The sequence below is a fragment of the Alligator sinensis genome, unplaced genomic scaffold (assembly GCF_000455745.1).
Source record: "Alligator sinensis unplaced genomic scaffold, ASM45574v1 scaffold85_1, whole genome shotgun sequence".
NCBI lineage: Eukaryota > Metazoa > Chordata > Crocodylia > Alligatoridae > Alligator > Alligator sinensis.
In genome coordinates, this window is record NW_005841891.1 from 1,718,763 (window position 1) to 1,744,065 (window position 25,303).

The 25,303-nt window shown below is 46.4% G+C and overlaps 1 protein-coding gene across 2 annotated transcripts in view; it reads right to left on the reverse strand.

The window, feature by feature from the left end:
* The window catches only part of LOC102383519, a 110,507-nt gene that overhangs the window by 55,810 nt on the left and 29,394 nt on the right, over window positions 1-25,303 (reverse strand). The window contains exon 1 of one of the 2 annotated variants that reach the window (XM_025197215.1): window positions 4,262-4,631. The exons of the other annotated variant lie outside the window; for it this stretch is intronic. Coding sequence (XP_025053000.1) covers window positions 4,262-4,481 — 220 coding nt within the window. The 5' untranslated portion in view covers window positions 4,482-4,631. Of the gene's footprint in view, window positions 1-4,261; window positions 4,632-25,303 lie in introns of those variants that run through there. 2 annotated transcript variants of the gene reach the window in all.

Here is a 25,303-nt window from a genome sequence, read left to right on the forward strand (position 1 = left end):
ATACTTGGGTCATCGTGTGGGTGGAGGTCATATTGCTCCCTTGTGGGACAAGATCGAGGCCATCAAAGACTGGCCGCCTCCACAGACCAAGAAGCTAGTCAGAACCTTCCTTGGCCTGGCTGGATATTACAGACGGTTTGTCCCTGGGTTTGGAGCAACCGCAGCTCCGCTGCACGAGCTGACCAAGAAGGGCAGCCCGGACCCAGTGGTCTGGAAGCAGGGGTGCCAGGAAGCATTTGACACCCTCAAAGCTGCCCTGGTCAAACAACCGATCCTGAAGGCACCGCTCCACGATAAACCCTTCTACGTGGCAATGGATGCCTCTGACGTAGGACTAGGAGCCGTACTTTTACAGGAGCACCGAGAGACACGGCACCCTGTGGTGCACCTCAGCTGGAAGTTAATCCCTTGGGAGCAGAACCTGTCCTCTATCGAGAAGGAGTGCTTGGCAATCGTCTGGGCACTGAACAAGCTGAAGCCCTATTTATGGGGACAACAGTTCACCGTCCTGTTGGACCATGCCCCACTGCAGTAGTTGCAGACCATGCAAAACACTAATGCCAACCTGCAGTGATGGGCCTGGCAGCTTCAAGAGTTCAACTTCATTGTCGAGCACATCAAGGGAAGCCAGAATGTGATAGCAGATGCCTTGTCACGAAAGGACTCTGGGTAGTGGGTCCTCTGGGCTCAGGACTAGTGAGGAGATCAGTACTGTAAGACTGCCCATCAGGTTTTATGGTTTCTGTATGTTATTGTTATAACTCGTTTCAGGTTTTAGGTTTTCTTTTTTTTCCCCTTTTTCTGGCCTCCCGTGGGAACTCCCTGACCTGACATGCCCGGACCCATGGCCCTGAGAGGCCCTGTGTCCAAGCTTATAAAGGAGGGCAGGGGGAAGTGTGGCACAAATGCCACCGTCTGTGTCGCTCTCCAGAAATCTGTCTCTGCCAGCGTGAGAGGCTGGTGTTGAATCCCTCAGGGCGGGGGATCTTCCTCCCTGTCTACATGACAAAAGCCTAGTGCCTCGGAGGCGGATTCTCTGGTCACCTGGGGAGGGGGAGGGAAAAGTCCCACTCACCGGCCCAGGTAGCCAGTGATGCTTTTTTTAATTGGTTGGCTAGTGGCCAGCACTGGCAGCTTCGATTGGACCGGGCTGCTGAGGTCAGAAAGGTTATTTAAAGGCCCGGGCCAGGAAGAAGGGGAGCCATTAGCCACGCGGTCACCCAGGTGAATCTGAAACTGGCTCTCTCCTCATCACCGCATGCTCCAAGAGTGCCCTGCCCCAGAGGAAAACTCCAATCACCTCTGGATGATGCGTGTGAGTAAGCTACTCGAGAGCCAACTAGATATTTAGCTTACAGTAACTCAGATGCGAGATCAAAAGGCTACCTCAGCCATACTGGTTTGCTCTATGGGATTCCTCTGATATGCCTCTGATATTTCTATGTTACCGCTCTACCTTTTACCCTGTTTTCGCCCTACCCCCTGTAATCAGTAAAATTCTCCTTGTGACCAGTGTGGGAGACTTATTGAGGGTGGGTCTAAATTATGCCAAGGACGCCCCTTAGGTCTGTGGACTAAGGGAGACTTTCCTATTAAGCCCCTGACTTGGGGGAAGTGCCCCAAGTACCTGTATTGGGTCTAGTACCCATTGGACGATCGGGCCTGCGTTTTCCAAGGTGCGCAGAGCCAGAATTGAGTCCAGAGCCTTGGATGGTGGCAGCGGGAACCCCAGGCTAGCGGGTGTACTCCAGGGAAGGGGTCGGCCGGACGGGAGGCACCCCAGGGAGGGCACTTGGAGCCTAGAAGGTGGGCGGGTGCAGTGAGGTGGGCGGCTCAACGCAGGAGCGCCCCCCTACTGGCCCACCACAGTGACATCTTTCCCCAGGTCAGAGCAGTCACTTCAGAGAGTTTTATTCATTTTGTCTGCCAAGTATCTTGGACCAGGAAAAATAATGCATGCTACTACCCAGCTTAGACACCTGCATCATCGGGTCATGAGGGCACTGTGTTAATTATCTCCCCCAAGCCTCCAGTAACTTATAATTCCTGCAGGAAGCATCATGATGTTCACTCACTGGGCTAAGAATATAATCACTAGTCAACCCATTAAGATACATATAACATGCATAAAGTTAATAGTTTTGAAATCCATGTTTCCAAAGCATCAGCTCTGTTCCACCAAGCACCACACAAAATATTAAAAACATATCCTACAGCATCCATGTGAGGCATGGAAGTGATTTCATTCCCATCTTACAGATAAGGAAATGTGAAACACAGAATTATTAAATAACTTGCCCTAGGTCAGAGCTAGGAAGGAAATGTAAATCTCTTAATCGCTCATGCAGCACCCAGAACCCAGCTAGATTAAACCAGGCAGTCTGGGCATGATGGGCAACCCCCTGGAAACAATTTAGAATACAAATGGGGAAAGTAAGGGAATTATGTGCATTTTTTTAATAAATAGCATATGTACCTTGGTTTAACTATGTGTTGTTATCCAGCCTAGGCAGAAATAAATCAAAGGAGGTAGGACAGGGGAAACAGACACAAAATGATAGAGGAACAGTTGGAAAATCCTAAGGATCTCTGAGGAGTCAGGAAAAAAGCTCTGGATTGGGAAATCCTTCCTGGTTCCAGCTAGTCTAGCAAGATGTATTTTTACCAGATCTCAACCTTAAGATTATAGGAAATGCTGAAATCTTCAGCTGTCCCAAAGAAGAAATGTGGTCAAGTGGGTGATGACAGACACACAGAGCACACCACATTCGGCCACTCGCAACCAGAAATGGGTTAACTGGATTGTGTGGAAGGGAAGGTAAAAAATATGCCTTGCTCCTCATGCTTCCTACCTTTGGATGGATGAATAATGCTTTGTTTTGAAGAAGCTGCTTTCTGTCTTTGTAAATGTATGTTGGCACAGCCACAGACCCCACAAGGAAAATAACTCTCCGGTGCCAAACTTAGCTGGGTATGTTGCATTAACCCAGCTGGTAAAAAGATCACTAGCACTCAGAGATCCAGGTTATGAATGGTGGGCCCACCTGGCTTCTCCTATGGGAGGAGTAATGGCAACTAGGCTGCCCACTTTAGGGGAGCATCTGAGATTAATTTAATGCAGTTTGCCTTGTAAGTCACCTGATAGCATGATTTCCCAGCCTGGATAGATGATTAAGGCACATTGGCTTCCTCAGCCATTGGCACATGAGGAAGCAGTGTGGCCAGCATTCACATGTGGCCCCCTTAATCCCTTTGACTAAATGACCAAGTACATGCTCACATCTGGTTTAATCTTCAGCATGAATCTAAAGCAAGGCTTAAATTCTCTGGAATTATGGCAAACACCTTAACCTGGTGACCACCTTGACAACATATTTAGTGGGTAAAAACATTTACCAATAGAATTCGGAGGCTGGATGACATTGTCCTTTAAGGGATTTAAAATGGTGATTTACATTGACCTCCAGACCCAGGTTCCTAAGAAATATGACCTTTTCACTTGTGGGCTTTTACACCAATCAATAAAGGTTAGTTCCCAGGGTGTCAGCTTTTAAACATCCAACCGATTCTCAGCCAGCATGCTGCAGCACCCAGGGATGCTGTAAGATCCTTTCAAAGGTGTTGTGGCATGCTGCACAATATTAGAACTGTTAGGTCCGCAAACACCAACAGACGTCACACGATAAAGCCAAAGATTTTATGTAGGAATCCATAACGTCAAGAACATTCTGCCCCATTGTGGCAACAGAAGAATTTCTCTGTTATTTTTCCATATGCAAAAAAAACAGTGAAAATTAACATCTGGCATTTTCTGAGGGGTGCCTCAAGTCTAACAAGGGGTGCCTTGAGTCTATAAAGGTTGAGAATCACTGCTCTAGCAGTAAATACAGCATATAGAGGGAGTTGTGTTGGCATGAGCTACTCAAGTATGTCCCTCTGCATAATAGTGAATGAATGGGCCACCACATGAGCACTCATATGACAAAACACAGTTTGATTTTAAATTTTATACGAACGATCCTAAGGCTCTTTGCAGCAATGAATAATAAAGTTGCAAAGTGACCCAGAAAAAACGAGAAAGAGGAGTGAAAGTAATAAAGTTACAAGGAAAGTTGTTTCAGGAAGGATTTCAAACTAGAGGAAGAAGCAATGAGGGGAGATGTAGGATGCTTGTTCTAGATAGAAGTGCTGTGGTGAAAAGAGGCAGACAAGGCCAGTGCTGGCCAAGCCACAGGAAAGGTCAGAGCTGCACACATTGTACCTGAGGATTTTGGCTCCTGTGTGGCCACAAGCTTCTCTCTAGCATCTTTCTTCTCGCTGGTTGCCTTCTTCAGCAGTGCACCTGCTATATTTTTAATTCCCTGAAAACCATGGGTTTCCCGCTTCTCAGGAGTCTCTTGGGAAAGCATTGGTGCATTTTCACCAGAGGATGCTTTCTTCTGCTTTCCCTTTCCAAAGAGCTTACGCTTCAATTTCCCCATAATCCCAACAAGAGACAGTGGTTTGCTCTCCAGTGGGGAATGCAAACCAGAAATCGCTGGCTTGATATGATTTTACAGTCTCAGCCTTAAGCAATTTCTCTCCATGAAAAGAAGTCTGTCCTGGGTTCCAATATCTGTACTACTGCCTGCTTCCACACGCTACCAAGTTGTCCAGCCAGCTTCCTAGCTCGGCTGAGGCAGGAAATGTTTATATCCTGCCAGCCCTGCTATGTAAGTTATACACCATTGGATAACAGAATCAAATACCGCACAGCACATGTAACCACAAAATGCTGGGGGAAAGCCAGTGGAATTTTCACCAGTTTCTAAATGACTCAACTTGCTGAGATGCTGCCAGCTCATGAATATTTACAGTTTGCTCAGGATTGTTAGAGGTTATTTTATTCGATGCAGAGTTTGTTTTTAACTGTCCAAACCACTGCCCTGGTGCAATGACTCCCCCCCACATACCTTCTCCTGTCCCTGAGACTTCTCAGTAGAGAAGGCATCTTTCATTAAACTCACATCTGAGTGACTCACCCAAGTCAAATGTCAGCCAGTCGGGGGCAAACCCAGCCAGTTTGGTGTTGGTGTTTGGTGGATCTGAACCCTCTTGGGTGTCCTGATGCTGCCTTAGGCTGCCTGCCACTGGTTTTCTACAACCCAGCATTTTTAAATAAAGAAAATAAAAGTGTTAGAGTTATGGGGGTAATTCTAATTCATGCGTATCTACCTAGCAAGAGAACCAGGCAGCCTCTTCTGTTATTGTCTTCACATCATGCCCTATATAATTAGGGTCTTTATTCCTCTGTACAAGTACCACCATTCTTACTGCCATTGATAGGAACGCAAAGAGGAATAAGCACATTAAGATCCAAGGACTACTCCGATTTCCCAGTTGGTCTAATAAAAGGTATTATTTTGGAACCAAGAGTTCTAGTTTTTTCTGTCTTCCTATTTACCTCAGCTTCTGACCCTGAATACTTCAAGTGTGAGACAATTCATGTTATAAATATTTATCATTGCCAGTCTTCTTCCATTGCTGTCATCACACCAGAACCCAAGATTGCTATTTTTTCCCCAATTAGTCACATCTTGCCATGTAGTCTCTTTGTAAAATGCTCTGGACAGGAGACAATTTTTCTTGTACTTTATTGTTTTACCTGTTATTTAGGCTGTACTTGCTTCTTTCCCAGAGCTGAAGGCACTTTGAAAGCTTGTCTTACATCTTTCCTAACAATATAGTTTGTGTAATTAGAGATATCACCAAGCAAACCTTGCTTCCCTTTATTCTTCATAGTTATTTGTTTTAATTATTTTTCTTAATAACTCCTGGTCTGCAGCTAGCTCACAGCTTGTGAATGTTCACAATGTACGAGATGTTATTGAATTACACAAGTCAGTAGCTATAACCCTAGAGGTATATTTTCCACACAGAGCTTATATGAAGAAGGTACTTATAGCTCACCCTGTAGATGAAAATCCCCCAGATTTACCTGTGTGGCATTTCTACATACTATGCTAGTGAAATCTCATTAGTTTCCTGATTTGAAAACAAGTAAAGGTTTTCCTGTTCTTTGTTCCTATGCGTCTATTTTTACCCTCTTGCCTCATGCCTTCTGGCTCTTTTATAGATTACGTAATTACACTATCAGGTTATCAGACAACAGATTTCTTCAGCATCGCCAGGAGGAAAAAAAGGAGGAAATAAATGGACATTGTTGCAATAGGATATATATAAATACAACAGGTGAAAAATATAATTTCCCCCCTGTATTTTAAACTGGGAGATTTTCTGCCAAATAGAGACCAAAAAAAAAAAAAAAAAAAAAAAAAAAAAAAAAAAAAAAAAAAAATCAGACTTTTATGCCAAAACAGGACAAAAAAAACCCACATATGACCTACCTACCTGAGTCTACAGGCATGCCCCAGCACCCGTTCTCAGCCCCACTAGAGACTGGGGGGTTTGAGAGCAGGTGCAGAGGATAAGGAGGCTTCTTGGCAAACTCCCAGGCCTGCAGTCAGGTGGGAAGGGCATGCTCAGTCCTAACTGTTGTGTCTTATTGTGTTTTCCTTGCAGCGCCCTTGAAGGCCAAAGCCTCCCATTCAGCACTGCAGGGTTCAGTTTGGTTGTGGCAATTTTGCAGCACTGGGGACTCCATGATCTCTGCCATGAGGAGCCAGTGGCTTTCTTGGTTCCTCTCCCTCCACAGGACTGGACGGGGTCAAGTCAGAGGCAGAGCAGGGATAAGTTCTGCATACATCTACTAAGGACAATTGTTAGATCCACCCTGAATATGATTCTAGAGAGTTATAATAATAAATGACTGTTAGTTCAACACAGGAGTGTCCAGAGTGTTGTTGCTGAACTCACAACACAGCATCTGGCGACGAGGATAGGACGCTTGCTGAGAAGACACCCCTAGATTGTGGGATGCCATTCTGAGACCAGGCTGTGTTTTGTGATCCGGGGAAGTTTTTTTTCTTCCTCTTCTTTTCTGTCTATTACTGCCGATGTTAGTTAAAATGGCTACATTGGGGCATATAGAAGAATTTGATATGAGCCAGCCGGCTTCTTGGGACTCTTGTGAGGAAAGGCTATCCTATTACCTGGAAGCCAGCAAAGTGGAAAACCCAGAACAGCAGCGCGTGATCCTCCTGACAGTCTGCGGTGCCAAAACATTTCCCATTGTTCATTCCCTCCCAGCACCTGCCTTACCAAACACCAAGTCTTATGCGGAACTAATTGCTCTGCTAAAGGCACATTTTTGCCCAAGGCCATCTGGTACCCTGCACAGATTTCATTTTTTTTTTTTAAACAGGACCAAAAGGCCAATGAAGGCATAGCAAATCACCTGGCTAAGCTCCATCGCCTCACGGAAATTAGTGAGTTCAGTGCTCTCCTGGATGGCCTGCTTCGCAACCATCTCATCTGCGGGGGTCAAGATGAAGTAATGCAATGTTGCTTACTCTCTGAACCAAATTTCACTTTGGCTACTGCACAAGAAAAAGCCTTTGCAGCTGAAGCAGCATCCCATAACATGAGAGAAATTCGGCAGACGTTCTCCAGCAATGTCGACTTACTCCAAAAAGATCAAGAAACAGCTCATCACCAGCAAATTCAGCAGATTATACCCTCACCAACAGCACCATGTAAGCCAATTAATCCACAGACACGTTTGAGTTGTAGCAGCCAACACAGACAAAGGGAGTACAGGTTTAGGAAGGCAGAGTGTCATGCCTGCAAGAAGGGCCACACAGAGAGGCTTTGCTGCTTGAAGGCCAATTCTGGGAGACAAAAAGACTATGGCAAATGTATTCACTCCCAAGCCACTCACAGATTAAAGTCCTCCCCAGAACGTGAGGTACAAAAACTATATTTGATTCAAAATGTTGGTGGTGTTGAAACTCAAGGTTCTGAGATGATTATAACTATAGTAATAAATGCAAAGAAGTACAAAATGGAAGTAGGCTCAGGTTCGAGTGTATCCCTCATAGATGAAGGTTTTTGCCAAACTTGACCTCGCTCAAGCCTATCAGCAATTCATAGTGGATGACAAGGCTGTTGAGGCCCAAACAATTAGGGCTGTGCGAAGCTTTGATCCCTGATTTGATTCAGTAGAGATTCGGCCTGAATCCAAATCGAATCAGAGGACCCTTTAATCTCTCCAAATCGAATCAGAACACTCCGAATCGATTCGGAGAGATTCGAACATAGACACAGCTTTAAATATTTTTTCTACATACCTCTAGGTAGCAGGGGCTCATGAGTGCTGCAATGCTGGGGCGCATGGAGTGTCCCACAGAAGTGCAGGGGGTTCCCCAGTGTGCTCGGTAGCAGACCTGGAAATGGACCAGAAGCACGCTGGTACTTCTAGTTCACTTCCAGGCTCACCACCGAGCATGTGGAGGGTCCCTCCGCACTCCTGTGGGATGCTCCATGCACCCCAGCATCGCAGCAATCATAAGCCATGCCTGCTACTTCAAGGTATGTAGAAAAAACTTTTAAATCTGTGATTCTGGCTGAATCGCTGATTCTCTGAATCAGCATCGAATCTTCAGATTCGGATCTGGCCGAATCGAATCAGGGACAGGGGTCCGAATCAACAAATCGAATCACTGTCCCTGATTTGGGCTGAGTCCAAATCGAATAGGGCCCGCTTCGCACACCCCTACAAACTATAATTACACACCGGGGAGTGTTCCATGTCAAGTGCCTCCAGTTTGGAATTTCTGTGGCACCAGGAGTTTTGCAGCAGTTCATGGAGAAAATGCTAGCAGGAATTCCCAGCGTTGTTCCATACTTTGATGATGTTTTGATCATGGGGCCGTCTACAGAGAAACTCACTGAGAGACTCAGAGAAGTTTTACAGAGATTCGATAAAGCAGGTATCAGAGTAAAATGAGAGAAATGTCAACTAAGAGTTTCCAGCATCAGCTTTCTGGGATATCAAATTGATGCTTCTGGCATTCACCCAGTTGAAGACAAGGTAAAAGCAATACGTGATGCCTCTATACCAAAATGCAGACAGGATCTTCAAGCATTCTTAGGACTTCTCAATTTTTATCATATCTTCTTGAAAGACAAAGCCACCATAGCAGAGCCCCTTCATCGCTTACTGGATAAAGGAGATCAGTAGAAGTGGACTTGCCAGCACAACGAAGCCTTCCAGGGCATCAAGAAGTTGCTGACATTAGACTCTGTCCTTGTTCACTATGATGAGCAGAAGCCACTGTCCATTACTTGTGATGCCTCGCCATTTGGTGTTGGCACTGTCCTCAGTCAAACATTGCCTGATGGCACAGATTAACCTGTTGTTTTTTACTCAAGAACAATGACTTCAACCAAGAGGAATTACACACAGATTGGTAAAGAAGCATTGGCAATCATTGCAGGAGTTTTAAAAATTCACAATTATGTTTATGGCCGCAATTCAAAATCCAAATGGATCACAAACCCCTTCTTGGAATTTTTACTATGGACAAACCAACTCCTCCTATTTTGTCTCCCCATATGCAACGCTGGAGCATCATGCTAAGTGCATATGACTATACACTCGCGTACCAACCTGGGAAAACGACTGCAAATGCTGATGCATTGAGCCGCCTACCACCACAAATACCTGATTGTGCTACTCCTTCACCACCGGAAGTCCTCATGCTGGAATCCATGCCAGAAGCCCTTCTTCAGGCTGATCAGATAGCAAGGATGACTTCAAAATATCTTATCCTTGCCCGTGTCCTCAACCGGGTGCAGAGGGGATGGCCTGCAGACAAATTGGTTGGGGAATTCACGCCATTTTCATCACATCAGCATGTGTTGTCTGCCCACAAGGGTTGCCTTTTGTGGGGAAGTCGTGTCATAATTCCAGAAGCAGAAGGCCAAATCATACTGACAACACTGCACGCAGCACACCCAAGCATTGTGAGAATGAAAGCTCTGGCTAGAAGTTATGTATGGTGGCCAGGTATGGACAATGACATAGAAAGGGTTGTAAGGGAGTGCAGCATTTGTCAAGCAACCCATCATAATCCACCAAAGGCACCCCCAGTATTCCCTTGGGAAATGACTAAGGAACCCTGGTCATGCAGCCACATTGATTTTGCTGGCTCTTTTCAAGGTAAGAACTTCTTAATTATTGTTGACTTGTACTCAAAATGGCTTGAAGTGATTACTGTCTCAACTCTTACATCAACTGCCACTATAACAGCTCTCCTTCAGCTGTTTGCAACCCATGGGGTGCTCGACACTATCGTTTCTGATAACGGCAGTGCATTCACTTCAACAGAGTTCCAAGATTTTGCCAGCCACAACCTCATTCAAACTGTTGCCGTTGCACCTCACAGGCCACAGGCCAATGGACAACTGAGCAAATGGTGCAGACCACAAAAGATGCACTGAAAAGGATTGTTGTAGGAGACTGACCTACCAGACTGGCCAGATTTCTGTTTGTTCAACATCTAATTCCTTGCCCTACAACAGGGTCCAGCCCGTCAGAGCTTCTTATGGGTCATCGCCTCAAGACATGCCTTGACCATGTTAACCCAGGCCTTGTGAGAGACATGCAGTTTAGGAAAGAAAAGGAGTTGGACTCGGCATTGGCATCTGGTACCTTACGTATTTTCTTTCCACAAGAGACTATGTTTGCTCGGAGCTATGGGACAGACCCACAGCGGGTTCAACATAAAATTGTAAGCGCCACTGGACCCGTATCATATACAGTCCAGACTGATGACAGACAAGTTTGGAGATGTCATGTGGACCAGTTGTATGGGCATTCTCCTTATGATAACCCTACACCTGAACAATCTCCAGGCACCAATCCACCACTGACAGACATGGATTCGTTGGGGAAGTGCCTACCTGTTTCCACCAATACAAACCCTTTTCCATCACTGTCAGAAGGAAGCATCACTGTTGAGTCTCCAGATAGGCTGACAGGGAACAAGCAGGAAGAACTCGCACTTCTGCTTGCAGATAATAACTTGGATTTAGTGGGGCTAACAGCAACCTGGTAGGACCCTACCCATGACTGGGTGGTACACATTGAGGGCTACAGGTTGTACAGAAGGGACAGAGTTGGAGGAAAGGGGGCAGGGTTGCTCTCTATGTAAAGGAGCACTATACATCTACCCTAATCAAAATGGGATCAGGGAGGAGAAAGTTGAGGCATTGTGAGTTAGGATCCATGGAGGTCGAGGGGAAAGGGACTTGGTGGTGGGGGTCTGCTACAGACCACCACACCAAGAGGAAAAGCTAGACTTGGAATTCCTGAGGCATCTCTCAGAGGCCGTACGGTCTAGGGACATGGTTGTCATTGGGGACCTAAACTACCCTGACATCTGCTGGGAGAAGCAGTCAGCCAAATCCAACCGTTCACGTAGGTTCTTAACCTGCCTGCAGGACCTTCACCTAATGCAGGAAGTATATGGTCCCATTATGGGCAATGCCTTACTGGACTTGGTGTTGGCCATGGGGGAGGACCTGGTAAGGGAGCTGCAGATTTGTGGTCACCTTGGGGACACTGACCACCAATCAACTGAATTCACCATATGGTGTAGGATGGGTAAGATGACTAGTAAGGTAGAAGTGCTTGACTTAAGGAAGGCTAACTTCCACGCGCTTAGGAGCCTAGTCAATGACGCACTGCAGGAGAAGAGTATTGGCGAGATACGAGTCCAGGGAGGGTGGTCATTCCTAAAGGAAGCGATCCTTTGGGAGCAGAGGGAGACTATCATTGTACGAGGGAAAAGGGGGAAAGGAGCCAAACAACTTCCTCGGTTAAACAGAGAAATCCAGGGGAGCCTAAGGGCAAAAAAGAAGGCATATAGGAGGTGGAAGCAGGGGGAAGCTACCAAGGAGGCATAAACCTACTTGGCCTGCACTTGCAGGGAGGCAGTTAGAAAGGCCAAAGCAACTACAGAGCTGAGGCTGGCAACACAAATTAAAGACAACAAAACGTCTTTTTTTAGGTATGTAGGGAGTAAAAGGAAGGTTCAGGACAGCATAGGACCCCTACTGAACAAGGGGGAGCAATTAGTGACAGACACGGGGGACAAGGCTGAGCTATTCAATGAGTTTTTTGCCTCAGTGTTCCTGAACAGGACTCAAGGTAAGTCTCCTAGTGGGTTCTTAGGTGGGCATCAGAGGGACACCAGCCTACCAACTGTCAACGCTGACTTGGTGCAGAGTCACTTGGATGGACTGGATGTGTTCAAGCCAGCAGGCCTGGACGAGCTGCATCTGAGGTACTGAAGGAATTGGCCGGTATCATAGCAGAACCACTGGCACAGCTGGCTGAGTGCTTGTGGTGCTCGGGTCACGTCCCGGAGGACTGGAAAAGGGCCAATGTGGTCCCTATTTTCAAGAAGGGGAGGAAGAAGGATCCGAGTAATTATAGGCCAGTCAGTCTCACCTCCATCGTTGAAAAGGTCTTTGAAAAGATTATAAAGGATCACATTTGTGGGAGTCCAGCAGGAAAAATAATGCAGCACGGAAACCAGCATGGATATGTAGCAGGTAGATCATGCCTGACAGATCTGGTTTCATTTTATGATAGGGTCACAAAATGCTTAGATGCAGGAGTAGAGGTGGATGTCATTAGCAAGGCCTTCGATACAGTATCTCATCCCATTGTCATAAATAAATTAAGAGGCTGTGACATAGATGTTTACACGGTCCGGTGGGTGGCAAATTGGCTTAGCGGTTGCACCCAGAGAGTGGTAGTAGACGGGCTGGTATCGAGCTGGAAGGATGTGAGTAGTGGGATCCCACAGGGTTCGGTCCTTGGACCTGTACTCTTCAATATCTTCATCAGTGACTTGGACGTGGGTGTGAAGTGTACTCTGTCCAAGTTTGCAGATGATACTAAATTGTGGGGTGAAGTGCACACTCCGGAGGGTAGGGAACGATTGCAGGCAGACCTGGACAGGTTAGAAAAGTGGGCAGTACACAATAGGATGCACTACAACGAGGACAAGTGCAGAGTGCTGCACCTAGGGCGCAAAAATATCCGGCACACCTACTGGCTGGGAAGTGACCCTCTCAGCAGCACAGAAGCGGAAAGGGATCTCAGAGTCATAGTGGACTCCAAGATGAACACGAGTCGTCAGTGTGACGAAATCATCAGCAAAGCTAACTGCACTTTATCATGCATCAGCAGATGCATGACAAATAGAACCAAGGAGGTGCCCCTCTATGCGGCATTGGTCAGACCGCAGTTGGAGTACTGCGTCCAGTTTTGGGCGCTGTACTTCAAGAAGGTTTTGTTGATAGACTTGAGAGGGTCCAGAAGAGGGCCACTCATATGGTTAGGGGCTTACAGGACAAGCCCTATGAGGAGAGACTGAGGGACCTGGACCTCTTCAGTCTCCGCAAGAGAAGGCTGAGAGGTGATCTTGTGGCTGCCTACAAATTCATTAGGGGGACGCAGCAAGGGATTGGAGATGCTCTGTTCACCAGGGCGCCTCTTGGGGTAACAAGGAACAGTGGTCACAAACTGTTCCTTGTTACCCCAAGCAGATTTAGACTAGATATCAGGAAAAACTTCTCACGGTAAGGGTGGTCAAAATTTGGAATGGGCTTCCAAGGGAGGTGGTTTGCAGCACTGGGGACTCCATGTTCTCTGCCATGAGGAGCCAGAGGCAGTCTTGGTTTCTCTCTCTACACAGGACTGGACTGGGTAAAGTCAGAGGCAGAGCAAGTATAAGTTCTGCATACTTATATTGAGCAATTGTTAAGATCCACCCTGGATATGATTCTAGGGAATTATAATAATAAATAACTGTAGTTCAACACAGGGGTGTCCAGAGTGTTGTTGCTGAACTCACAACATATCACTCTCCTTGCCAGGACTGCTGCTGGAGCAGTGTAGACAAGCCATAAGAGGCCGATCCTCCAGATGAACTTCTTGCAGTAACAGAGGTTTTGAACATTAAATGATTGTGGAATTGGGCCCCAGTCCAGTGCAACCTATTGCATGGGCATTGCAGTGTTTTCTCAGAAGCACTTAGTCAGACCACTGACTACGTCTCAAAGACGAGATAGGACGCCTCAGAGTTGCAAAGGCCAGAGCCATGTCCCACTGCCACACATGAGGTTCTGGGAGGAAGCTCATTACCACTGGGCACATCCCCTTGCACAACTCAGCTGAAGCCACAGTAGGGACTCTACAGGGTTAGATGCAATTTAGATATCCTTAAACAGAGCAAGACATTACCTCAGAACCAGTCCCCTCCTTCACTTTACTATCTCTTAGTTCACAAATCCGGAGGAACCAGTTCTCCGGGGGCAAGTGATGGAGGTGTATCATGAGATAAAATTCTCTCCCTGTCAACCAGGCTTACAAAGGACACTTTCCTTTGCTGGCACAGCGTACCTCTGGAGACACAATTCTGTAAGGGAGCTGGCAAGGTGGTCAGCAGTGGCACTATAAGCTCATTTGCCTGATTTCTTTGACTTGCTGATTAATAGCTCTACAAAGAGGCACTGATATCTTTCTTTGCTCTCATTTTACTTGTCAGGTTACAATCCAGCAACTGCCAGACTAAAGAGTGAGGATGCCATTACCTCTCTATGAATACCACCCTGTTTTAAATCCTTCACAAGACTATGTTATGTCAAAACAGCAGCCACAGGGAAAACTGTTCTCACCACATAAGATCTGAAATGTGCCGAGTAAAATTCAAGCTGAGGCAGTTTCACTGAACTTCACCCCCAGGCAAAGGAATTCTTCGCTTCCAGAAATCACTGTGGGCAGCAAAGTGTCCCTGTATTCCTTGTCTCAAAATGGAGATTGTAGGAGCAGGTGGAACGATAGCAACACACCGATTAAAAGAAAACACCGTTGTAATACAGGCTGTCCAACTGGCAGTGCAGGGGCTACATATGGCCCCCGGGGGTTTAAACTGCGGCCCCAAGCTCCTGGTTTAGATGGTGCTCCCCCACTTTGCTTTACACCAGGTGTTCCCAAAGTTTTTATTCTGTGGCCTGGAAAACCACAGCCTGAAAGTGGCCACAGCGTGGCAAAGCACAGCCCAGCAGTCACAGCCGACTGCAGCTGGAATTTCTGGCCATCAGACAGGTAAGGATACCCCCACCCCCTGGGCGGGAGGTGGGCCAAACCCTGCACGGCCGCGGGCCCTGCAGAAGGAGCCACGGCCTCCCCCCAGCTCGGGGGCCGTGGGTTACAGGTCTGGGGCCACTTCCTGTCCGGCAGCTGACTGTGCTGCAGACCAGCAGGTGTCCCGCCACAGCCGAGCACCAGGCTGCAGCCCAGGATTGATAACCCCTGCTTTATGCTATTGCTGCTGGTGTCCCCAGGCTTCCTCTTCTCCTTCCAGCTTTCACTGCTAGTCTCACCTCTGGGGACAAGGCAGTGCAGCCTGGGGGGTGAGAGAGCCCATGGCCAGAGGGCTTGGAGCGATCTAGGGACCCTGCACAGACTCTGCACTGGGATGGTGCAGTTGGAGTCATCTGCTTTGCAGTGGGGCTGAGAAGCATGGAGGGAAGGGTGATGCATGGCAGGTGAGGAGGCCTGGAGTGCCATGTGGCGCGGTGTGATGCGGTGCCTCCCTGCTCACCAAACACCTCCATGGTGTGGCAAGTCTGCATGGCAGGGACCCATGTGGTGCATGGGGGGAGCATTCACATGGCACATTGGGTGCCCTTGGAGAGGGAGAGCTCATATTGCCTACTGGGGGCCCATGCAGTACAACCCAGAAAGGGGGAGGGGGGCCTGCAGTCTCTAGCCACTCAGAAGTTGGACAGTTCTGCCATAATAAGTGAGATCCGACTTCTTAACAACCTCCTTCATCTTGTTTGCCAACTGACTACTCCCCTCCCCCTTAAAAAAAATCTCACTTCTACTAGGTTGGCCTACTCACTCAAATACTAGGCCTCACTGCTTTATATATTATCTCTCCACAGCTATGCACAGAACAATATTCTCTATTGTCAGCCAATTCTCCACTCTGCCCTGGCCCCTCACATGGTTATGTAAAAAGGAAATAATTTACTGGGGTTTCCCACATGCCACCAAGTTTGTGGAACTGCCCAGAGCCCTTCTGAAGGAGCTGAGACTCTGTATTGCCATTGTTCAATAGTCTGTAACTCCTTTGTCTTTAGGGCCTCTTTTTCCAAACAAAAGAATATTGCAGATAAGTTGATAGAGGAATCTTGTATGAATTTTAACTTGTTATCTAACTGTACTCCCTTTTGCCTGTATACATAAGAGCTCGTTGTAATAAACAGATTGTTTTGTGGCTCCCTTGAACAAAAATTAGCCATTGGATCTGGATGCTAATCTGATGAAGTCAGACTATTTGCACTTCTTTTAAAAAGGCATGACTTGATAAGAACCCAGTGACATCAGAACTCCAACTGGAAGAATTTACTTGTGCCCCAGCTCAATTTGTAGAGATTAGAGAAGAGGATCTGTCACATAAATATGCAATGAAGAATACAATGGGGACTTTGTGCTCAGTAGAATCTGCTACATCAAATACACATGAAGGCTACCAGGATTCAAAATAACTTGCAAGAAAAATAGGGTTATTTTCACCTGTTTGCTTGATTTCTGAACACAGTGATATCATCACCATTTTCAACCAAGTGCACGAATACTACACAAAATTATTTATTGTAGTAATAAGGCATGTTGTGTAAGGCATAGCAAACAATGCAATGTGTTATGATATACATTAATATAAAACAACCTTTTAAAACTACTCCATGTGCTAGCACAATGTTCTTTCACCCACAAGTAGAAAATTCAGTGATCAAAGACATACCAATTGATACCATTAGCAAGATACACATTCCTTTATATTTGTACCTCCAGCTTCTACCTCAAAGATGGCTTAAATAACACAAAAGCTCATTTGTTAGTTGAGCAACATTCATAGATGTTAGAGTCGGAAGGGACCTCAGTAGATCATTGTCTGACCTCCTGCCCAATCCGACCCCCTGCCCTGGGCAGGAAAGAGCGCTGGGGTCAGACAACACCAGCTAGGTGCTTGTTCAGTCTCCTCTTGAAGACCCCTAAGGTAGGGGAGGGCACCACCTCCCTTCGAAGCCCATTCCAGATTCTGGCAACCTTTATTGTGAAGTTCTTGCTAATGTCCAACCTAAATTTGCTCTCTGTCAATTTGTGGACATTGTTCCACAATGTACTGGGGTACCCTAGTAAATAGAGCATCTACTATTCCCTTCTGCTCTCCCCTGATGAATTTATAGGCAGCCACAAAAATCACCTCTCAGCCTTCTCTTGAGTCTCTCCTCATAGGGCCTTGCCTGCAGGCCTCTGACCACACAAGTGGCCTCCTCTGAACCCTTTCAAGATTCTCCGCATCCCTCTTGAAGTGCGATGCCCGAAACTGGGCGCAGTACTCCAACCGCGGCCTGACCAGTGCCGCATAGAGGGGAAGCATCACCTCCCTGGACCTGTATATCATGCATCTGCTAATGCATGAAAAAGTGTGGTTAGCCTTGTTGATCACTTCGTCACATTGAGGATTCACATTCATCTTGGAGTCAACTATGACTCCGAGATCCCTTTCCACTGCTGTGCTGCTGAGAAGGTCCTCCCCCAGCCTGTAAGTGTGTTGGTGGCTCTTTTTGCCCAGGTGCAGCACTTTGCACTTGTCTTTGTTGAATTGCATCCTATTTCATTCTGCCCATTTTCCCAACCTGTCCAGATCTGCCTGGATCCATTCCCTACCCCCTGGTGTGTTAACTTTGCCCCTTAATTTGGTATCATCTGCAAACTTGGACAGGGTACTTTCTATGCTAAGTCACTGATGAAGACATTGAATAGCACCAGTCCAAGGACTGAGCCTTGCGGGACTCCACTGCCCACATCTTTCCAGGTCGATATCAACCCATCTACTACCACTCTCTGCGTGCAACCCCCTAAGCCAATTTGCCACCCACCTGACCATGTAATCATCTACATCACAACCTGTCAGTTTATTAACAAGAACAGAATGAGATACCATATCAAAGGCCTTCTTAAAGTCTAGGTAGATGACATCTACATCAACTCCTGTGTCTAAGCGTTTTGTGACCTGGTCATAAAAAGAAACAAGGGTGGTCAGGCAGGATCTACCTACAATGAACCCTTGCTGATTTCCTTTCAGCATTATTTCTCCTGCTGGACTCCCACAAAACATTAATTTAATATCCTTCACAGAATTATACTCTTACTATCCAGTTGGCTTGTATGTGTACAAGAGTAGCCCCTGTAAAGAAAACAATGTGAATAGTGATACAGAAAATGTCAGGTACTTGACACCTCCACTCTGCACATCACTCCGAAATCTATTCCATGGTCTGATAGAGCAGAGATTATACAGTAGCTGTGAAAATTCAACATGATGAACAATGAGCACAGAGGAAACAAAGCAATTCCTTGTCACCTAAAAGAAATATATCTATAGGGTCACAGGTGTCTTGAATGCATTTTGCCCCCAGATAATGAAATAAACCAATTTTGGCATACAATTTACACAACCCATGTTTACCTCGTTACTGTGAGGACCAAACTTCAAACTGACCTCAATTTTCATGTAGTTAATAACCTAGTTTACTGTTCCTTTGAAAGATTTTAGTTAATTCCTGAGATAGTGTATGTGTATGTGTGTGGTGGGGGGAGGGGGAGGTTTGTCTGGAAGAAATAAAGATTTTAATGTAAAAATTCTTGCTTTAAAACAAAAAAAGACGGGAAAAAAACATATACAGAAACAGAGCCAGGGGCAGGACTGGTAGAAGTGCTAATGCAAATTCCAAAGTTCCCAACATTTCATCCATTTACTAAGTAAAGCACAATGAACTCACTGTAGAGGTGCCAGGTTATTTCCTCAGAAAGCAGGTACAGGTGAACTGAATTGGGAATTCCCTTTTAACTGATCTCACACTGCAGATATACAGAATTAGGAAAAGAATACTGGAACAACCCCAATTTCTTCCTAGTTTTTTTAACATCAGATTCTGTCTGAGAGCGAATTCCTGGAAACCAGCTTCACCGTTACTAAGGAACTTAACATCTCTGCAAGTACAGAATGTGTAGGCTAAATCAATGCTGTTTTGGAATTAAATACATCAAAGTAAATCTATGGAGTTTAAGATACTTAAGACTCCATGCATGCCAAAGTCATGCTAGGGGATGAGTTATGTTTAGCCCTGCAGAGGAGCAGAGATGGCAGGGATGGGGTACAAGTAGGTTACCTTCTCCTCTCACATCTCTGCACAGGGGCTGGATGCGGTTCTGGTCCTTGTACCCCTTGGTGTGCCAGATCCAAGTGAATCTAGCACCAAGAGTAGTAGCAGGACTGCCCTACACAGAGCAGCAGAGCTGGGTTAGGTCAGAAGGAACACACAATGCACCAGGTTAACAAAGAAGAAACGGTGTGTGCGCTCCCAGCTTTCAGGAGGCAGTGCACCCACTTCCAACACAGCGCCTCTGGGAACTGCTGCCTGCACTTAGCCACCGTATTCTGGATACATCATGGCTTAAATACACAGACAAGCCTTGGGAATATTAACAGTCCTGAAATATGCCTTAAATTCACCTTGAGGACTCCCACCAAGTAGTATTCTCACCTGTCAGCAGAGCTCCTAAAATGCATTACAGCCTTGTAGACATGCCAGCACATGTGATATACAGTAAATACTCTTTGCAATTATGCATTGTACTAGGAATGCTATGGCTTCTGTCAAAGATAAGCAGCAGAAGGGAGGTGCTTTTTCTGAGCTGCAGTGTGGAAGTGCTGTTTCTCTGTGTGCCAAGTTCATCAGCTGGAAACCATGTTCGTGTAGGCTCAAACCAGAGAATTTCTCCAAATTATGGATTTGAGGAGAAAAAACAGATTGGATACTCTGCCTGGCACAGTGGCATTAAAAGAAAGGCTATTTCATTCTTTTAGATGTACAAGAGTCTCCAAAGACAAGGTATCACTGGGAAAACAAATGGATATAGAGAACATAAAGGCCACAAAGCAAGTCATACTGGTACTAATGTCAGACCCAGGTCTGAGTATCTGTTTCCTCAGTACCACCACAATTGTGGGTACTCTGGGGCAACACAGGACGGACCCAGGGTGACAAGATACTGAATAAACTTGCACTTGTACCATCCACTGAAGGTTCATCCCACATGAGATCAGCTATCAGGCAAGCATGGTTAAGCCATGCTTGTTTCAGTAGCCAACAGCACACAAGGGAATGTTGTGGCCAGTGTCACGTCCATCTGTTTTTGCCTCTCCTGCTTGAATATCTATATACCCATTTACAATTGGGCTGACTGGGAACCACCATTGACACCTTCTTTCCTCCTATATCCCCCTCCACTCCACTCATTCATCTCCACTGCCAGAGCTCATATGGGTTACTCCAGTACTATGGCTGGATCTAGCCTTAGATAGTCTCATAATGCCACTTTAAAACTATGTTGCTAGAACAGAATAGTGAACAGCCTTTAAGGAAGCATCCCCTGAGGATTACAGATGTGTCAGTTTAGATAGTACCCCAGGGACAAACAACCCAGAGCCAAGTAGCTTTTACTCCCCATTAACAGGGCTTCTAGCTTCCACCTTAGTAAGCAGTAGGAATGCTATTCTAAGACTTTGCCTAATGAGCGTGCTATCTGGACAAGCTAACAAACCTTGATAAGTGACACGTCATGTACGTTGTTTTTATTATAAATGATGAGAACCATGTCTTAAAGGCATTACAAAATGCTTTATCCCGTTACTATTCCTCCTTTAAAACTGCTTAGTGAATTAGCCTGTTTGTTTTTTTTAAAGCCCATAGATTTTAACAGTGTTCCTTTGCACACACATAACCCCTCAAAACAGTTTGGGGGGGGAGGGGGGGGGTCTCCTTTTTTAGATAGACAGAATTCCTCTTGCACATTCTTCCCATAATGACAGCAATAAATAATTTAGGTTTAATTTTGCAAGCTTTGTAATAATCTCAATATCACAGCTGTAGCTCTTTGTGGCCAAGAATATAAATTTGGAGACTGACAATCCACATTACACTTTCCACATATCTTGGCGTATTTTCCCTGCAGTCACCAGGGGCCAGTGATTCTTTAATTTTTAATCCCCAGGATTTCTTTGACACCACATTGCTATTTCTCCACAAGCACATCTGTCAGGCACCACCTGGAGGATGCAACTCATAACTACAAATTTGATTTCCAACATATCTAGAAACCTGTCAGTTAGCAGCTGTCCACAACTAAATATTAACTCAAGAGCAGAATTCATCCTTTTCTAGCCTTTGTGGACAGACAAGGTTGAAAACTGCCCCTGCAAAGAACTTAGTCAGACATCCCAGAAGCCAGCAGAAGTAGAAACAGGAACTTGAGAAAAGTGAAGTCTCTTCCCTCACAGTAGGACCAGCAACAGTTTGGGGAAACTCCAGTCCCAGAAGAACTTGGGTACAGATTTTCAATGCTGAGCACCCACAACTGCAGTCAGGTTGTAGACAGGAGCTCAGCTCCCACTGAAACATCTACATTAGAGCCAGATTGCCAGAAAATGCTCAGTATCCAGCAACTCTTAGTGAAAGACTCCAAACCAGATATTCCATAGAGCTCAGGTGGTCAGGTAAGTAGGGGTGGATGACTGGGGAACCAGCCTGGGGCACCCATTTGAAGTGAGCACAAGAACAGCAGCCAATGCCACTGCTGACCCTGGTGCCACACAAGCACAGAATCTGGTTGTCATTCCTGTGAGCTCAATACATGAACCCTTTTGAACATGCAGCCCTCATTGTGGGTGCCAGGTGGCTTTGAAAGTCTAGCCCCTAGTCCTCGAAGGCCCTAAAACAGTGGTCCTCAACCTTTTTAGACTCAAGACCCCCTCAGAAAATGCCAGGTCTTCACTTTCACTTATTTTTTTTTACTATGAAAAAGTAACAGAGCAATTCTTTTGTTACAAAGAACTCAAAGACCACAACAGGGCAAAATGTTTTGGACACTATTAATTTCTATTTGAAATCTCTGGATTTATGTTGTGAAATATGTATAGGTGTTTGCAAATATTGCACAGCATCCCACAGCACCATTACAAGTATCTCATGACACCCCAGGGTTCTGCGGCAGCCTGGTTGAGAATCACTGTCCTAAGATATCCTAAAATATTGGGACATTACATAGAGAAAAAACTATCTGTACTCTATTTAAGAACATTTTTGTATTCATTGCAATTCTTCTTCTCTGAGACCCAGACAATTGATTTCAAAGTAACTAAGGCTAGCAGCTTTGCATGGTGAGAGATGCACAGCAGTCTGAAAAGATTTTTAATAAGTCTCTAAAGCAATTTCAAGTAAAATATACTGCAGAGGGAAAATATTATGTGGAGTGATATTAATATTTCAGAAGCACAAGGTTCAGATACATAACTTGCAAAGGAAGGCAGCCATCCCAAACAGTGATAAAACATTTATGCCACACCATGTTTCCCCCTCTTCCCCCCCCATATATTCCAAAGCATTCTGCTTAGATTAAAATCATCCAGTAATGTTATACAATGTGGAAGCTCTGCTCAGCAACTTTTTCTGACCCTTGCTACTTTTACAGGAAATGGAGAAATACAGATAAGAGGTACACAGGCAGCATGCTGGAGGCAATCAGTCAGATACAGATGTGGCAGGGCCCCGCCCCACATACCCAATCCCTGCAGCACAGGTGGTCAGTCCATGTGCAGCACAGCTGCCACTGCAAGGCCAAACAAGCCAGCCCAGATTGGACCACGGCACAGCAGGGGGCTAGGGTGGAGGACGCTGGAGGCCCACTGTCACTGCCACTGCAGACACTGCTGCCACCACTGCTGATGCTGCCACCACCACAGACATCACTGCTGCTACCACAGATGCCTCTTCTGTTGCTGTCACTGCTGCTGATGCCACTACTACCACAGCTGCCATGGACACTGTGGCTGGGCCATAAGTTGGGGAAGCTGGTCCTGGCTCTTGGAGCCAGAGACAAGCTGGGAGAAGCAACTAATGGGGTCCAGTTCCAGTGACACATGGAGCCCCCAGGCCAGGCTACTCCCACCCAGCCAAAGCCCATGTGAATGCAGGCAGGCCCTCATGGGGAGGAGCCAACCAGGGCTAAGTAAGGAAGGACCTCAGTGGGGTGCATTGTGGCATACCAGCAGTCCCATACTCAGAGCCGGTGCATGAAACACATCAGTGGAGAGACCTGAGAACAAAGGGCGCTAAAGGAGGGAGAAGTAAAGGGGGTGGAGAGGGAGAAACCCCTCTAAAACTCCAATGCTTGGGAGTGAGCAGCTCAGCGCAGGGCAATGGAAACCTGCCCTACCCATGCTGAGCAACGTTTAGTTATTCATTTTCATTGTGTTTCATAGATTTCATAGACATTTGGGCAGGAAGGGACCTCCGAAGATCATCGAGTCCAACCCCTGCCCCAGGGGCAGGAAGTCAGCTGGGGTCATAGGATCCTGGCAAGATAAGCATCCAAATTTCTCTTGAAGGCATTCAATGTAGGTGCTTGAACCACCTCCGATGGCAGGCTATTCCAGACCTTGGGGGCTCAGACAGTGAAGAAATTCTTCCTTATGTCCAGTCTGAAATGGTCTTGCAGGAGTTTATAACCATTTGACCTTGTCATCCCTTGGAGCGCTCTGGTGAATAATCGTTCCCCCAGATCCTGGTGAACACCCCGATAAACTTATAGGTGACCATCAGATCACCCCTGAGCCTGCACTTTTCCGGGCTAAAGAGTCCATGGCTCTCAGCCTGTCACCGTAAGGTCTGTTTTCCTGACCTCTGATCATGCATGTGGCTCTTCTCTGCACCCTCTCAAGCTTCTCCACATCCTTTTTGAATTGCGGAGCCCAAAAGTGGATGCAGTACTCCAGCTGCAGCCTCACCAAGGCTGAGTATAACGGGAGAACGATGTCCTGGCATGGATGCAAGCCAGCTTTTGGCCCACTGTATTAGCCACAGAAGCACATTGAAGGCTCATATTCATCTTGTAGTCAATCACGACCCCCAAGTCCCTTTCATCTGTAGTGCTAACCAGCGTAGCACTGCCGAGCCTATAAGGATGCTACAGGTTTTTCCTCCCAAGGTGGAGAACCTTGCATTTTTTGGTGTTAAACACCATCAGGTTCTCATCCGCCCATTTACTGAGCCTGTCAAGGTCAGTCTGGATCACCCTCCTATCCTCAGGTGTGGATGCTTTACCCCAGAGTTTGGTATCATTGGCGGATTTGGCCAGTCCGCTTCTGACTCCCATGTCCACATCATTAATGAAGATGTTGAACAAAATAGGTCCAAGGACAGAGCCTTGGGGGATCCCACTGACCACAGGACACCGTGACGATTGACTTGCATCAACCACCACCCTCTGGGTGTTAGCCTTTCCATTCTAACCACAGTACTGCAAAGCCAGTGGCTGCAGCACAACGTCATGCAGCAGCACTCCAGTAGATTGCAACAAATGCCCAAGTGCAGCCTGCATTCCTTCGGTACACCCAAAAGGAAAGGGTTGGGTGTAGGAGGAGGAGGAGCCCCACAGAAGACACCAGAGGGGAGCCTGAGCCAGCAGGAAGATCTTCATATCATTCAAGGGAACCAAGGACATCTCCCATAAGCTGTGGCAGGCAAGTTGGCTCAGGGCAACCCAACCTCCATGTGGTAGCATGGAGGCCTGCCACAATAGACAAGGAGAAAGAGAGAGATTGTTGTTTGCCATGCATCCAATTTCTGTCCATGTCAAAATAGATCTTACCTTCCTACTTCTAAGTAAAGCTTCATAAACACCCTATAAATAACAAACACAAGCTATCTCCTGAGAGGTGAGCACCTTCTACAGCTTGCCCCAGCAATGACCGTGTCTGGTATTAACCATAGATAGATAGTAGCATCTCCCCTGAACAGAACAACACCTCACTCCTTAAACAACCAAAAAAGGATACTGTGAAGATACTTGTAAATTACCAGGCCGATAGAGGCTAGAAATAGAAGCTGCCAAATGAAGCATGATGTGTTCTGGCACAGCTGATCTGCTTCACTGGGAGAAACACACATCGCCCATTGTCCTGTCCATTGATGTTTCAGAACAATGGGCCACATGTTCACAAGGGGCGTGAAGGATCCACTTCTGCATACCAGAGAGAGATCAATAAGTGGGGAAAGCTGGGAAGGCACTATCAGGACTTGGAAGGGCCAATCCTGGTGTGTGCAGGACTGGGCCCCTCAAGCTCCTGAAACACCTCCCTGGGGCAATACCCAGCCAGGGCAGGGCATGGGACAGAGCAACAAGCAGATCATTTGGGGGGTTGTGGGA